We start from the raw sequence: 16,181 nt of genomic DNA, 5'->3' as shown, positions 1-16,181 counted from the left end.
GAGGGTGGTGGAGAGTGGGGGGGTGGGTCTGGAGGGTGGGGGTCTGGAGGGTGGGAGCTGTAGGGTGGGGGGGGGGGTGGGGTCTGGAGGGTGGGAGCTGTAGGGTGGGGGTCTAGAGGGTGGTGAGGGTGGGCTGGGTCTGGAGGGTGGGAGCTTAGGGTGGGGTCTAGAGGGAAGAGTAGAGATCCCAGTTCCAGATAGTTGCAAGTGTCTTTACTGACCCCTCTAACTCTCTCAGATTTCAATCCCAGATAGTTGCAAGTGTTTGTGGGTGTCGGGATGCTCCCCACTTCAGTTCCACGTGCAGCTTACAGATAACCAGGAGGTTATAGAGAACATTATAGAGACTATGTACAGTTTGTGTCCTGAACACCCGCTCCCTCTCACTTTAAACCAGAAGGTTTACTTTCACTGTTTACTTTTTTTTACATTGCTCCATCGGGTAATATATAGGATGAGGCTGTCCATTGTTCCTAAATCCCTTTTACACTCTTATCAATAGTTCAAGTTTTGTATATTTCTTTGGTATATTTCTTTCTCCTCAAGAGAAAGTTTAGCGATCGCAACTTGTTTCCCCTCCATTAATTTTATGTTAACCTTATCTATCTCAGTGGGTGATGTTATCTCAGCCCTTGTCCCTGTCCCTGTCCCTGTCCCTGTCCCTGCCCCTGTCCCTGTCCCTGTCCCTGTCCCTGTCCCTGTCCCTGTCCCTGTCCCTGTCCCTGTCCCTGTCCCTGTCCGCTGTCCCTGTCCCTGTCCCTATCCCTATCTCTATAACCTTATCTATCTCCACAGTGGGTGATGTTATCTCAGCCCTGTATAACGACGGTAACTGGTACAGAGCCGAAGTTCTGACTACTGGAGCGGAGAGGATTAAAGTGAGGATGTTTGACTTCGCGACGGAGGACGAGGTCAGGGTTCAGGATATAAGACCCACCGCTCACCTGGTGCACGTGATTGCCCCAGGCTGTGCCGTGCCGTTTACACGACTTGCTGGTCCCAAACGAGCACTCAGAGCAGGTCCGCAGTTCTTCTCCAGTCACCTGCAGCAGAGTGGGAGCGAGCTGAAACTTAGTAAAGTAGACGAGGTAAAGTAAAGTTAAGTAAAGTAAAAATTATGACATAACATCATCACACATGTCTACAAAGTATCAAATCACTATATGGAAAAATATAAATATCTGACCACCAAAATTAATAAATTATTAAACTACAACTTTAGATGGACGGGTGATGTTTAGAGGTTAATCTACTCTGGTATCGGGGGAGGATCTTGGAGATTTGATGGTCGCTAATGGACATGCGTCTCGTGGTAAGGATCCCTTTTTAGTGCTAATACCTTAATAAGGTGGTATATTTTAGCTGGATAACTGATTTAGGGTCATAGTAACAAAGAGCTATTCCCTTTTCTCCATCTAATTCTCAATTGTTGCACCTTGTTTTTCCCTTCTCTCCATCTAATTCTCAATTGTTGCACCTTGTTTTTTTCTTATGCCGATGATGATATACTATAACTAATATCACAACTCTCAGCAAGCGGACCCAAGAAAAACCCTTATATTAGTATTAGATGACACAAGGGACCAGATTGTACTAGACAAGGCTTATCTGCTAATGTGTCCTACCTAACTAACCTTAAAGAGGTGAGTTATTTCTTTTAGAAGGGGCCCGGGGGTTCCCATTCTGAAAGATCCCAAAAGATTGAATTTTACAAAAATCATATAATTCTGAATTATTCATTGTATTATTATTAGTTAGTTATTATTTATTTTGTCTATTGATTGTGTATTATTTACTGATTATCTATTTGTCAGATGTATGTGAGCCTACTCTCAAATTGTACATTATTAGCGGAATTAACTGATTCTCTGCGAGGACTTGTTACGAACCCTTCTCTTGCTGGAGGTAATTTAATTGGCATATTTCCAGTTCTTTATTTAGAATCGTTTTACCGGGACGGTGAGTGTCAACTTTCAATGGTCTATTAAATAGACTTTTAGACCCTAAAATAGAACAAATTATAGACTCTATTTGCCTTGTACTCCTCCTTGTATTCCTTGTAAGCTTGTACTCCTCGCTTGTATATCTAAAGTTGCAGGTCTTAAATGACACACCATACAATGCTCTGATTTAAGCTATTTTCCAAGCTCTTTTTTAAGCTCTTTTCCAACTTTAACGATTTTTTTCTGCAGGTTGTTTTGCTGTTAACGATGCAGTTGTGGCCCTGTTTGAAGGCATGCCCGGACGAGGTTTAGTTTCGGCCCTTCTCCCAAATAAAATGATCAAAGTTAAATTCGTTGACTTCGGTAATTTTGAGTTGTTCAACGCTGCGGATCTCTGGAAACTCTCTGGAGAATACCTTAACATTCCTCAGCTCGTATGTGACCTAATTTCAGGCTAGGCTTGACCCCTTTCTCAACCATTTCTTGCTATTTTGAATTTTCATAATAGCATAGCACACCGCCCGAAGCTGACTAGTTTATAACTGTAAACTTGCTCAATTTATTGATAAAAATGACCCTCAGGCAATAAAATGCAGATTGGACCTGGACGGAGTTGAGCTGGCTAAAGAACCAGAAACAGTCGTGCAGTACCTCAAGACGGAGTACCCAGATGTCAAGGTTTATTTTATAATCATACCCTGGGTGCGGTCGAGTTGGTCAGACTGAAACATTGCTCCTTTACTGGTTATTTCCCGCGGTAATAATACAGCTATCTGGTTGATTAGCTCTGACTCCATTTCAGGAGGTGCGGTGTGTGTTTGTGAGTCTGGTTGGTTAGCTCTGACTCCATTCCATTTCAGGAGGTGCGGTGTGTGTTTGTGAGTCTGGTTGGTTAGCTCTGACTCCATTCCATTTCAGGAGGTGCGGTGTGTGTTTGTGAGGAAAGAAGAAGAGACACACGTGATCAGGCTGTGTACGGAGGGTGGGGAGGAGGAGGTCAGTAAACTAGTAGCTGCAGGCCTGGTTCGCTCTAAAGGTGGTCCTCTCAGTCAACCTAGTGGTCGACCTCCTCTCAGTAAACCTAGTGGTCCACCTCCTCTCAGTAAACCTAGTGGTCCACCCCTGCTTACATCATTCTCTAACAAACGGTAACTCTTAAGTAGTCTTATAGTAGTCTTATAGTAGTCTTATAGTAGTCTTATAGTAGTCTTATAGTAGTCTTATAGTAGTCTTATAGTAGTCTTATAGTAGTCGTATAGTAGTCTTATAGTAGTCTTATAGTAGTCTTATAGTAGTCTTATAGTATTCGTATAGTAGTCTTATAGTAGTCCTATAGTAGTCTTATAGTAGTCTTATAGTAGTCTTATAGTAGTCTTATAGTATTCGTATAGTAGTCTTATAGTAGTCCTATAGTAGTCTTATAGTAGTCTTATAGTAGTCTTATAGTAGTCTTATAGTATTCGTATAGTAGTCTTATAGTAGTCCTATAGTAGTCTTATAGTAGTCTTATAGTAGTCTTATAGTAGTCTTATAGTATTCGTATAGTAGTCTTATAGTAGTCCTATAGTAGTCTTATAGTAGTCCTATAGTAGTCTTATAGTAGTCTTATAGTAGTCTTATACTAGTAGTCTTATACTAGTAGTCTTATAGTAGTCTTATAGTAGTCTTATAGTAGTATTATAGTAGTCTTATAGTAGTCTTATAGTAGTCTTATAGTAGTCTTATAGTAGTCGTATAGTAGTCTTATAGTAGTCTTATACTAGTAGTCTTATAGTAGTCTTATAGTAGTCTTATAGTAGTCTTATAGTAGTCTTATAGTAGTCGTATAGTAGTCGTATAGTAGTCTTATAGTATTCGTATAGTAGTCTTATAGTAGTCCTATAGTAGTCTTATAGTAGTCTTATAGTAGTCTTATATTAGTCTTATAGTAGTCTTATAGTAGTCTTATAGTAGTCTTATACTAGTAGTCTTATACTAGTAGTCTTATAGTAGTCTTATAGTAGTCTTATAGTAGTCTTATAGTAGTAGTACAGTAGTCTTATAGTAGTCTTATAGTAGTCTTATAGTAGTATTATAGTAGTCTTATAGTAGTCTTATAGTAGTCTTATAGTAGTCTTATAGTAGTCTTATAGTAGTCTTATAGTAGTCGTATAATAGTAGTCGTATAATAGTAGTCGTATAGTAGTCTTATAGTAGTCTTATAGTAGTCTTATAGTAGTCTTATAGTAGTCTTATAGTAGTCTATGGGGGGGGGGGGGGGCAATGACTACTTTTGGGGACTTGGGGAATTACGTCAACGATTGTACCCCGAGTCCCCATGATTTTTAGTCCCCATTAGTCCCCAAAAGTCTCCATTAGTCTAGAATATTTATAAATGGTCACTGGACATTTCTGACTTCTTGGGAGCTACTTGAGGGCTGTTAGAGTACCTCAGGTAAATTAAGGGAGGGGGCGGGGGCGACTACTGTCAGGTGATGCAGTACCGTTACTCTAGAGACCTGTGCATCGTGCAAGGAGGAGTAACTGTAAGATTCTAATCGATCATCATTTTCCCGATAATGTCCATGCTGATGGTGTCATAAGATTCAAGAGTTCAGCGAGTCGGCTACTTCTACCTTCACGAGAGCTAAAACTTCAATTTACCTCAATCTGAACTGACTTGTACAGTGGTAGAACACATTACAACCGGGCTTATCATTTTACTTTTAAGTCAGATTATCCTACTCTATCTTGGACAAAACATCTCGATCGTATCGTTATAAAACTACTTGAAAACCTTAAATAACTGTCAAAAATTCTGGGGACTTAAGGGACAAATGGTGAATTACATCAACGAGTTGACCTCTAGTCCCCATGATTTTTAGTCCCCATTAGTCCCCAAAAGTCTCCATTGGTAGTCATTGGCCCCCCCCCCCCCCCCAGTCTTATACTAGTAGTCTTATAGTAGTCTTATAGTAGTCTTATAGTATTCTTATAGTAGTCTTATAGTAGTCTTATAGTAGTTTATTATTTGTTTCCTCCTCCCAATCTACCCTTCTCCCTTCATTTGCATCCACATTTTCAAATTAGCATACATTTTCAGAAAGGTTGTTTATTTCAAGCCGAGTTGTGTGACGCTGGAGGTTGGTGCGACTTTCAGCACCGCTATCTGCAACATTGAGAATCCTACCACCATTATCGCCAACTTTCTCACTCCAATGCAGGTGTTTGTTTGTTTGGGGACTGGTTTATAAGCCAGTCAATGTTTACGAATGTAATAACTTTATTACATAATCATAAATGCATATTATAAATAGATCAAATCTGAAACACAAATTTGCACGCAGTTAATAAATAAAAAAAAAAGGAAAAAAAAAAGAAAGGTTTATTGATCAAACAAAACAAACGGGTATTATTCAAACAACCAAATACTACCTGGCGCTAATGACCGACATCTCGTACTGTATACGAATACTAGATCGGTTTTATTATCCCATTATAAGTACTTAAACTTTACATTCATCCGGCTGTCCACCTGTAATTTCTTTGATAGATTTCAGCAATGATAAAACAATTGATTGTAATAATACAAATTACAATCACGTATTCGCTAAATACCCTTGATAAACGATAATCCAACAGGATAAAGCAACCGAGTTCCTACAACACGTGCAAGTAGGAGGAGAAGGGATAGAGACGTTTGCTGCATCAGGGACCACCCCGGAGTTAGACCAACTGGTACTGTGCTTTAGTGGGGAGTTTCAGGAATGGTTCAGAGCAAGGGTCAAGTCTGCTGGAGGTGAGTAGCCTCAATTATAAATAAGGGTTTAGTCTGCTGGAGGTGAGTAACCTCAATTATAAATAAGGGTTTAGTCTGCTGGAGGTGAGTAACCTCAATTATAAATAAGGGTTTAGTCTGCTGGAGGTGAGTAACCTCAATTATAAATAAGGGTTTAGTCTGCTGGAGGTGAGTAACCTCAATTATAAATAAGGGTTTAGTCTGCTGGAGGTGAGTAACCTCAATTATAAATAAGGGTCAAGTCTGCTGGAGGTGAGTAACCTCAATTATAAATAAGGGTTTAGTCTGCTGGAGGTGAGTAACCTCAATTATAAATAAGGGTTTAGTCTGCTGGAGGTGAGTAACCTCAATTATAAATAAGGGTTTAGTCTGCTGGAGGTGAGTAACCTCAATTATAAATAAGGGTTTAGTCTGCTGGAGGTGAGTAACCTCAATTATAAATAAGGGTTAAGTCTGCTGGAGGTGAGTAACCTCAATTATAAATAAGGGTTTAGTCTGCTGGAGGTGAGTAGCCTCAATTATAAATAAGGGTTTAGTCTGCTGGAGGTAAGTAACCTCAATTATAAATAAGGGTTTAGTCTGCTGGAGGTGATTAGCCTCAATTATAAATAAGGGTTTATTCTGCTGGAGGTGAGTAACCTCAATTATAAATAAGGGTCAAGTCTGCTGGAGGTGAGTAACCTCAATTATAAATAAGGGTTTAGTCTGCTGGAGGTGAGTAACCTCAGTTATAAATAAGGGTTTATTCTGCTGGAGGTGAGTAACCTCAATTATAAATAAGGGTTTAGTCTGCTGGAGGTGAGTAACCTCAGTAATAAATAAAGGTTTAGTCTGCTGGAGGTGAGTAACCTCAATTATAAATAAGGGTTTAGTCTGCTGGAGGTGAGTAACCTCAGTTATAAATAAGGGTTTATTCTGCTGGAGGTGAGTAACCTCAATTATAAATAAGGGTTTTAGTCTGCTGGAGGTGAGTAAACCTCAGTTATAATAAAGGTTTAGTCTGCTGGAGTGAGTAACCTCAATTATAAATAAGGTTTAGTCGTGCTGGAGGTGAGTAACCTCAAATTATAAAAAGGGTTTAGTCTGGAGGTGTGCTGGAGGTGAGTAACCTCAGTAATAAATAAAGTTTAGTCCTGCTGGAGGTGAAGTAACCTCAATTATAAATAAGGGTTTAGTCTGCTGGAGGTGAGTAACCTCAGTTATAAATAAGGGTTTATTCTGCTGGAGGTGAGTAACCTCATTATAAATAAGGGTTTGTTGGTTGCCCGGAGGGTAACCTCAGTTATAAATTTAAAAGGGTTGGGCTGTGGGGGTGAGGAAAACCCCTAAAATTTTAAAAAAAAAGGGTTAGTCGGGTGGGGGGTGAGTAAAAATCAATTTAAATAAGGGGTTGGTCCTTTCTGGGGGGGGTAGCCTCAATTAAAAAAAGGTTTTTGTCTGCTGGAAAGGGGAGTAACCCCCAAATTTTAAATAAAGGGTAAAGTCTGTGAGGGGAGTAACCCCAATTATAAATAAGGGTTTTTAGCTTGGGGGGGGTAACCTCAGTTATAAATAAGGGGTTTTTTCGGCTGGGGTGAGGGAAACCCCAATTTTAAAAAAATTTAAGGGGGGGGTTTTCGGAAAAGGGGGGGGTGGGGTTTTTTTTTTAAACCCAATTATAAATTTTTTTTTATAAATTTTTGCATTTGGAGTGAGGGGTTTTTAAAATGGGGTTTGGGGGGTTTGGGTTTGTCTTGGGGGGTTGGGGGTTTTTTTGAAATAAAAATTTTAATCAATTAATTTAAAAAAAGGGGGGGGTTTAAAGGGTTTTTTGGTGGGGTTTTTGGGGGTGTTTCCTTTTTTAAATAAAGGGTTTTTTTGTGGAAGTGGAGGGAGCCTCAATTATTTTTGGGTTTTAAAATAAAGTTTTGGAGTTTGGGGGAAACCCCAAAAAAAAAATCCAAAAAGAAAATTTAAAAAGGGTTTAAGGGTTTGTTGGGAGGTGAGGGGGGTTATTATAAAAAAGGGGAAGGAAATTAGGCCCTGGGAAGGTTTGGGGGCCCTTTAATTTTAAATTTTTTTAAAAAGGGGTTTAAATTTGGTTTGGGGTGAGGTTAGCCCCCAATTATTAAAAAAAGGGGTTTTGGTTTCCCTTTTGGGGGTTTATTTAAATTCCCAAAAAAAGAAAGTTAAGGGAAAGGAAAGGCAAAAAGGGTTGTTAGGTTTTTTGGATTTAAATAATAAATAAATTTTGGGGTTTAGAGTGTTGGAGGTTGGGTAGCCCCAAATTATAATGGGGAAGTTTTTTTGGAGGTGTGTCCGGGGTTTAAAAGGGTTGGTCCTTTTTTGTGAGTAGGTTTTAAATTTTTTTTCCCAAAGGGTCAAGTTGTGGGGTTTTGGGAATAATTAAAAATTTAAGGGGTTTAGTCCCAATTTCACGGGGGGTTTTGGGGTTTTGGGGGGGTTAAATTTAATGGGGCAAGTTTGGGTTAAAAATGGTTTTATAAATAAAGGGGGTTTTTTTTGCTGGAGGGGAGTAAGGGCCTTAATTATAAAAAAGGGGGGAGTCCCGCCCGGGGGGTGATTTAAATCTTAAATTTTAAATAAAGGGGGTTTGGGGCTGGGTGGGGGGGGTGAAGGGAGCCCCATTATAAAAAAGGGGGGGGGTTTAAATTTTGTGGGGGTGAGTTTCCTCAATTATAAATAAGGGTAAGTCTGCTGGAGGTGAGTAACCTCAAAAATAAATAAGGTTTAAACTGGGAGGTGAAGCCTTTAATTAAAAAAAAAAGTTTTAAAGGGGTTAAATTGCTGGGGGGGTGGGGTTTCCTCAAATTTTTAAAAAAGGGTTTTTTTGGTTTTGGGGTTTTGTGGGGGGTGAGTAGCCCAATTTAAAAAGAAAAGGGTTTTTTGGTTTTTGTGGAAAGGGGGTAACCTTAAATTTAAATAAAGGGTTTTAGTCTTTCTGGGGGTGAGTAAAAAACCCCCTTTTTAAAAAATAAAGGGGGTTTTTTTGGGGCTGTGGAGGGGGGGTAACCTCAAATTATAAATTTAAAGGGGGCAAATTTGGGTGGAGGTGAAAAGCCTCAATTTAAATAAGGGTTTAGTTGTGGAGGGGAAAATAATAAGCGGTTAATTTTTAAAAAATGGGGCAAAATCGCTTTGGGGGGAGTAAACCCCTTTAAATTATTTAAAAAAAGGGGTTTTTGTCTGCTGGGGGGTGAAATAAAAAATAAAATTTTTAAAATTAGAGGGCCCGGGAAGTCGCTTGGGGGTGAGTACCTCAATTTTTAAATAAGGGGTTTTGGTTTTGCTGGAGGGGAGTGCCTTAAAATTTTAAAAAAAGGGTCAATTTTGCGGAGGTGGGGTAACCTCAATTAAAAAATAAAGGGGGTTTGGGGTTTTTGGGGGTGAGTAAACCTCAATTATAAATAAGGGTTTTTTGGTTTCTGGAGGGGGAGTAAAAACCCAAATTTTTAAATAAGGGGAAATTTTCCCCGGCGGAGGGGGTTAAAACCCAATTATTAAATAAAAAGGGTTTAAAATCTTTCTGGAAAGGTGATAGCCCCAATTATAAATAAAAACATTATTTAAATTTTGGAAAAAAGAAAAACCTAATTTTTTAAATTAAAGGGTTTTAAAATTGGGAGGTTTTTTGTTTGGGGTCCCCTTTAAAAAAAATTTTGGGTGGAATAATTTTTATTGTTTTAAATTAAGGGTTTTTGTTGTGGGAAAAATTTGATACCCAAAAATTTAAATTTGTCTTATTTATATTTTTTAATTTAAAAATAAAATAAATTGGGGGCGGTTTGAACCCAATTATAAAAAAATTTATCTTGGGGTAATAAAAAGTTTTCAATAATAATTCTATGATAAAAAATTAGTTTTAAATAAAATTTTGGGGGAAAAAAATGAAAAAAACTCAAAAAATTAAAACAACTCAAAAAAAGGGCCCCCAAAAAAAAAAGAAAAAATTTTTCTTTAAACCTCAAATTAAAAGTTGGCGGGGGAAACCCCAAAAAATAAGGTTTTTTCTGGGAAGGGGGGCCTTAAAAATTAAAAAAAAAAGGGAAAATTTTTGGGAAAAGGGGGGAGTCCCAATTAAAATGGGGTTGGTGGGAAAATAGGTAAATAATTTAAAAATGGAAATAATCTGCGGGGGGTGAAACCCCAAAAAAAAGGGAAACCCAAAGAAATAAAACTCAAAAAACCCAAAAGGGGGAAAAAAATTTTTTTGGAAACTCACCCAAAAAAAAGGGTAAATTTTTTTGGAAAAATGAATTTTAAAGGGGGGAAAAAGAAAAGAAAATTTGGGGTTATTTTTTTTAAAAAAAAGGGGGATAAAGGTTTTTTTTATAAAAAAATAAAAAGAAAAAAATTAAGGGGAAAAAGAAGGAAGAAACCATTTGTGGACGGCCCCAAGCCACGCCCCCTTTTTTGCCATTTTTTGGCGCCAAAAAAAACTGAAAATTTTTAAACTTTGTTTTTTTTGTTTTTATTTTGGGGGGATCCCAAAATTTTGGGAATTTTTTAACAAAAAAAAAAGAAAATTGGGATTGATATTTTTTTTTTTAAATAAAACCTTTTTCCCTTTAAGGGTTTTGTAATTTTAGGGTTTAACACAATTTTTTCGAACAAAAACAGATTTTCAGTTTGAATTTTAGATTATAATAATATGTGTTTTCAAAATTTTGGGGCCCCGACTCCCTCGGACAAAATTTTATTACAAGAAAATTCGTAATATGGCCGATAAAATCAAAGACCTCTTGCAATTTGAAACCAAGTGAGCAAAGCAAAGGGACTGATAAGTGATGCCCCCATGACATCGAATTAAAATGCTGTTTAACAGATAAAAATAGTTGTTGAAATGCTGTTAGGGGGGCCTTAAAACCCCCCTAAAATCGTTGAAATATTAATTTCAATTCTTTGTTGCAAAAAATTTTTTCAGTTTAAGTGCCCTTTTTAAACTACCCAAATTTTTTTTGAGCTGCATTGGAGGTAGCGGTCGTGATCAGGGGCTGGAGGGTCACAGCCTACCGGATCAAAAAAATCTCTTAAGTTATCGAAAGAATCGGCATACGATTCAGAAAAAAAAACACTTGTATCTTTTGCTTAGACGCCAGCTCAACTTTGTTCAAAAATTTAGTGGCAGTGGGGCAATGGTCGGACCAAGTATTGCAGGGGGAATCTAACAAATCATTCGACTATTACAAAAATATATTTTCAAAAATTGGGGGGTTGTATAGTTTTATTTTTTAAATGTTACATTTAAAATTCCTCCCGAGGTATCAAAGGGACAGAATTTTGGCACTAGATTTATCCCTTTTTTTTTTTTCTAGGGGCTGGCCGAAACACGAGCGGATAGAAAAAATATTAGGACGTATCGCACTTCTACCAAAGGGGGTTTTTTTAAGTATCACGCAAAATTGAATCGGTTTTTGTACAAGGACTATGTCAAAAAGAAACTTTGGTGCTATTAAAAGGGGAAAAGAAAACGTTGCAGGGAGGAAAGGGAGCAAAGGAGTGGTTTTAAAAAATTTCCGATCCTTGCCTGCACAAAAACGTTTTTTCTTGTTAAATTCTAATAAGGGAAAAATTACAATGTCGAAGGGCCCCGTAAAAATTCTCCCCCTTAAAAAGTAGCTGACATTATGACAATTTTAAGAGTTGAAACAGTCAAATTTAAAAAACTAAAGATTTAAAAAGCACAACAAAAAAACGGTTTCGCGAACCCAAAACCCCCCTCCAAAAAAGGAACACCCCCCAAAAATGAACGCCCCCCCAATCTGCCCCTGAAAAGATCGCTTGATAAACCCCTTTTTATTTTTTAAACCCCTGATTAAAAAATCAATTAAATTAAAAAAAGCTTGATCTTTTTTTTTAAATTTTGGATCCTTTTTATTTTCGTGGGGGAACGTTTCTATGCAATTTTTATCCCGTTTTTTTTTAACTTTTTTTATTAAATTGCGAACAAAAAAACATTAAGGGGGAAACCTGAACTTTTTTAACCTTTCTAAAAAAAAAAACAATCGACCATCAAATGATTCATTAATTTTTCCCTTTTTTCAGGTCTGAGATAAAAAGGCGAAAGGGGATTTTTTTTTTGAATTCCCCTTCAAATGCTTTCAGGTTGGTTTGTTGGGGGGAATGTAATGGTAAAAGAATCAGAGAAAAATAAAAAGAATTTTTGAAGTGGAAAGGCCAAAAAAAAAAATTTTTTAAAAAACACAACCCCCAAAAATGAAAACCCCCCCCCCCGCGTTTTAGGGCTAGGATTTAGACCTCAGCAAAAGTTGGGATCGCCAGGGGATCTCCCTACTCACAATACTGCTTGGCTTCCTTTTACCCGCATCAAAAAACGGTTACAAAAAAGGGGGCTTTTGTCGAACCTTTTTTGATAAAACCCCGAAAATTCTTGACTGTTTGAACGATTAAAAGCCTCCTTTCCAAGAGTGTTTAAAAACTCGACCCATGAAACTAAGTCATAAGATTCGAGAGAAAAATTTGAAACGAAGGAAAAGAGGGGGCCTTTGAAAATTCATAATTTGTAACGCTCACAAAAAAACATTGTGAAATTTTTTTTACTTCATCTGTTTCTCCATCAACTACAAAAAATATAGAAAATCAAGAACCAATGATTGAAGAAAAAAAAATTGACAGGAAAATAGGGGACTGCCAGTTTTTTCAAGTATCCGGGATTTCCTGTCCCTGCAGAAAAACCCAGACAGGGTTCTACACCACAAGATTAAAATTTTTTTTTGGGGGGAAAAAATTTTGGGGCCCAAAGTGTTTCCCATTCTTTTTAAACCCCCTCAGGAAAAGCGATCGGAAGCGTGGTTTTCCTCCTAAATAGATGCTGATGAATCCAAAAAAACTGAAAAGCCCCCCTGAAACGAATAAAATCTGCAGGAAAAGTTTTTTAGGAGAAAGCTGAAAAAAAAACTTTTGGGGCTTTGAAGACAAAATTTTTGGGGAGGGCTTTTTGATTTGCAGACTGCTCTGAGGGAACAGAATCCCCCGGATCCTAAATGATTTTTTTTGGGGGGGTTTTTTGCTTAATTTCAAGAAGGGCAACCATTCCCCCAAGAAAACAAAAAAAAGGGGTGGAAAAACAGAATTTAAACAGCCCCGAAAAGAAATAAAAATGAAAACAATGAAAAATTAAAAATCTTTTTTTAAAAAAAAAAAAAGGCCGAAAAAAGATTCCTAAAGAAAATTCCCCCCTCTTTCTTTTTATGCATTATTATGGCAAATTAAGGGAAAAAAAAAAACACCTTTCCCCCCAAACATCCCAAACCAGCCAATTTTTTTTCCCAACCAAAAAGCCCCCACAAAAAGGGGGAAACTTAATCACAGCCCCCAAACCCCACCGGGATTCTCCCATTAGCTTCCAGAACTTTTTAAAAGGGGCTGGAGGCGCTGTTTAGGGGCTATTTATCTAACCAATTTAAAAAACTTAACGAAAAAGTCCCCCCCACCCCCCCCCAAAGAATTTTTTGTTGAAAAATCAGGAAACAATGGGGGGGGGGATAATAATTTTGACCTAAATGAAAAACCCCAAATTTTCATCGAAAAAAATTTGGAAAAGAACAAACCACGACGGGTCCCCCCCTTGGTCCATGTTAAAAAATTTTTACCTTCGCCCCGAAGAAATTTTACCCCCCCCCCTCCTCCAAAGGCAAGGTTTCCCCACCTTAAACGGTTTTTTGTAAAAAAATCAGGCGGGGGAAAAGTACATAACAAATTTTTAACCTTTTCCAAAAGAAAAGCTTGCCTTTTTACCCAAAAAGCAAGGGGCAAACCTTTACCACCCCAAAGCCCTTTCAAATCAAAAGGTTTTTTCCCCAATACAAAAACCTGAAAAGGGAAAAGGAAAGGGGTATTTTACCTTAAAAGGGGAACCATAACCCAACTCCACTCCCAGAAACTCAACACAACTCCGGGCAATATACCAACTTGGGCCGGTTTTTTTGGAAGTCCTCACACCAACTATCAATGATGTTAAACCGTTGAAAAACGGTTGGAAAAAACCTTCCCATCTTTCCACACCCTTTTACCAAAAATAGAGACAGTTTACAGCCTTTTTGCAGAACTTGTGCTAGCATTTGCAGCACTCTTGAAACGGGAAGGACACCTGCCTGTTTATATGCGAGGGAAGGATTTCTATCACCTAGTGGAAGATTTTATTCTTCAAAACCTGCCCGGCCTTTGAGCGGTTATTTCCTTTTCCTCGGCGGTTTTCATTTGACAAAGTCTGCGTTTCCGATGTGCTGGTAATTTTAATTCGGGGCTCTGGGGTAGAAGATGGCTTTAACTCGAAGTGTAACATATTTGGACCGAAAAAAACTGCGAAGCTTGTAATGAGTGGCCCTTCTCATTATTACCGGTCCATTTGGATGGTTTGATTGATGTTAGGTGATGCCACTTACTAAGCTAAGAATGGAAGCTTTTTGGAGAAAGAGAAAGCGTACGAACGACTACTCAAGAGCAATACAGAAAACTTGACTCAGACTGCAATGTGGCTCTAGTGCAGAACAGTAAGACAGAGTCGACGATTTTAATTCGGAACTCACATGTAAAGAGGTGAAGCGACTAATGGGACGACATAGAGTGTTTCTCAATCAAATGTGGTGAAAAATCACCACAATGTAGATTTTGGGCTCAACTTTGTAAAATTCATAGACACGATTAAAGATTTTGTGCTTTCTGAGAGAGATGGGGACTTCTTCCTTAACATGAAAACTTTGAACACATCCTTCCAATATTTTTGGGCTGTGATGCGTTGAATTATTTGGCGCTACGGATCTTTTCATCTTGACTCCTAAAAAGGGGCAAAGATAACTCACCCTGAACTTTATGATTCATTCATAAAAAGAAATTTCGTTGTTAAGAGAACACCTGGGACGTTTAATGCCGTATCCCCAGACCTAGCTCTTGAGCAGACTATCAATAAGAGTGCCAAGAAGTTTTCTCATGGGATAATTGGCAACACTAAAAATCAGCTGATTATGTTTGCGGAGTGGTGCCTGATTATACCACCCGAAGACTCGCAATAACAAAACGCATATAGAGAGATAACGAAACTCCAATCAGTTAGGCAACTCTGAAATGCAAGTTCATCATCATCTTCGTCCATCGAAAAAACTAAAAGAGATTAATGGTCCATATTCAAAGCCTTGCCGAATACATCAAGCTTACAGGGTAATCCTTTTCCTCCCAAGAAAAATCTGGTCCCAAGTTAAAAACATTTGTAACGCAAGTTTTTGCAGATAAATATATCGCTGATCAAACATTGCCATTTCTCTTCGAACAAGCAGAGGAAAAATATAGTGAATTTTCACAAGCTTGTTGTTGATTGTTGAATAAGAACCAGGCTTCCTGCAGATAAGATCACAAAGCACAATCTCTTACCCATTGATCACGTACCATCAGTTAAATTTGACGACAGTTCAAAAGCAGTCAAAAAGAATGAAAAGTCTTCAAGGTTGGCAATTAAAACTTTAAACATAGCCAAAGAAAAGAAAGGTTATTACGTGAAGTATTAAAGTATGATCTTACAAGGTATAGTCCTCTGTTGATGGCATGCTTCATGGAGAAGCCCAGAAACATGAATGTCGCGGAGACGTTGAAAGCCGTGCAAAGCTGACAGTAGACGATTACAACTACCATTCCAGGTGAAAACCAATGCTGTTGTTATTGACTTTATGTCTTACATCAGAGGCCAGAGTCGTGACAAGGCTGTCTAGACCCATTCTGCGCCACTTTGTTTAATCAAACTTGGAAGCATGTCTCTTGACATTTGTTCCATGATTGCCTGAAGCGTTTTTTTGCGAGACCTTTTGAAAAAAAAACCCTTCTGGGGGAGGTGATTTTCATTATTCATAATTTTGATAGCTTATTTTGGGGGGGACTCATCTCTAAAGATGGTGTGAAGGGGAACGAATAAGGCTTTTTGAAGCAATAGGGTGTGATTCAGAGTTTGCCATGAATCAACGAAAAACACAAAAGGTTTAAACCGGAAAAAAAAGGGGGAAAGGATTTTGGCCCACTAAGTGAGAACCGGTGAAATTTCCCCAAGGGAATTTCGCCAAGTTCATATTTTGCTACCATTTTGGCAAAAAGGTAAATAGAACAATTGATAGTTTAGCGGGCCACTGTAGATGGGAGGGAAAGATTCCAATCCCCACTCCAACATCTGAAACAGCGCGCTTGGATATTGATGAATTATGGGGGAACTTCAAACTACCATTTGAAAGAGGCGGATATGAGGGTTAATACCAACAATTCAATTTGGGAGGGTCATCAAACTGTTCACTTTTTCCTTCTGTCACTGTAATTTTTCTGATGAAATTGGGATGTCCTTGATTACTTTTTTGGCTGTTTCTCTTTCAAACCATTTTTGGGCCCCAAAAAAGGACCTACAAAAAAACTGTATCCTTTTCAGAAGGGGCCGGGGGGGCAAACAAAAAAAGAATTTTTTTCCT

The 16,181-nt window shown here is 38.1% G+C and overlaps 2 protein-coding genes across 2 annotated transcripts in view; one reads left to right on the top strand and one right to left on the bottom strand.

Moving 5' to 3' along the window:
* LOC134823488 (double-strand-break repair protein rad21 homolog A-like) overlaps window positions 1–16,181 on the bottom strand; it is a 901,854-nt gene that overhangs the window by 663,801 nt on the left and 221,872 nt on the right. The gene's annotated exons all lie outside the window — the stretch shown is intronic.
* On the top strand, window positions 1,223–5,729 carry LOC134823652 (uncharacterized). Its single transcript, XM_063835185.1, has 8 exons — window positions 1,223–1,312; window positions 1,534–1,643; window positions 1,815–1,905; window positions 2,193–2,377; window positions 2,526–2,621; window positions 2,862–3,091; window positions 5,026–5,146; window positions 5,565–5,729. The coding sequence occupies exons 3-8, from the start codon at window positions 1,815–1,817 to the stop codon at window positions 5,727–5,729; spliced, it is 888 nt and encodes a 295-aa protein (XP_063691255.1). The 5' UTR covers window positions 1,223–1,312; window positions 1,534–1,643.

This window comes from Bolinopsis microptera, chromosome 11 (assembly GCF_026151205.1).
Source record: "Bolinopsis microptera isolate Bmic1 chromosome 11, MBARI_Bmic_1.0, whole genome shotgun sequence".
Taxonomy (NCBI): domain Eukaryota; kingdom Metazoa; phylum Ctenophora; class Tentaculata; order Lobata; family Bolinopsidae; genus Bolinopsis; species Bolinopsis microptera.
This window is presented reverse-complemented; position numbering and strand designations above follow the sequence as displayed.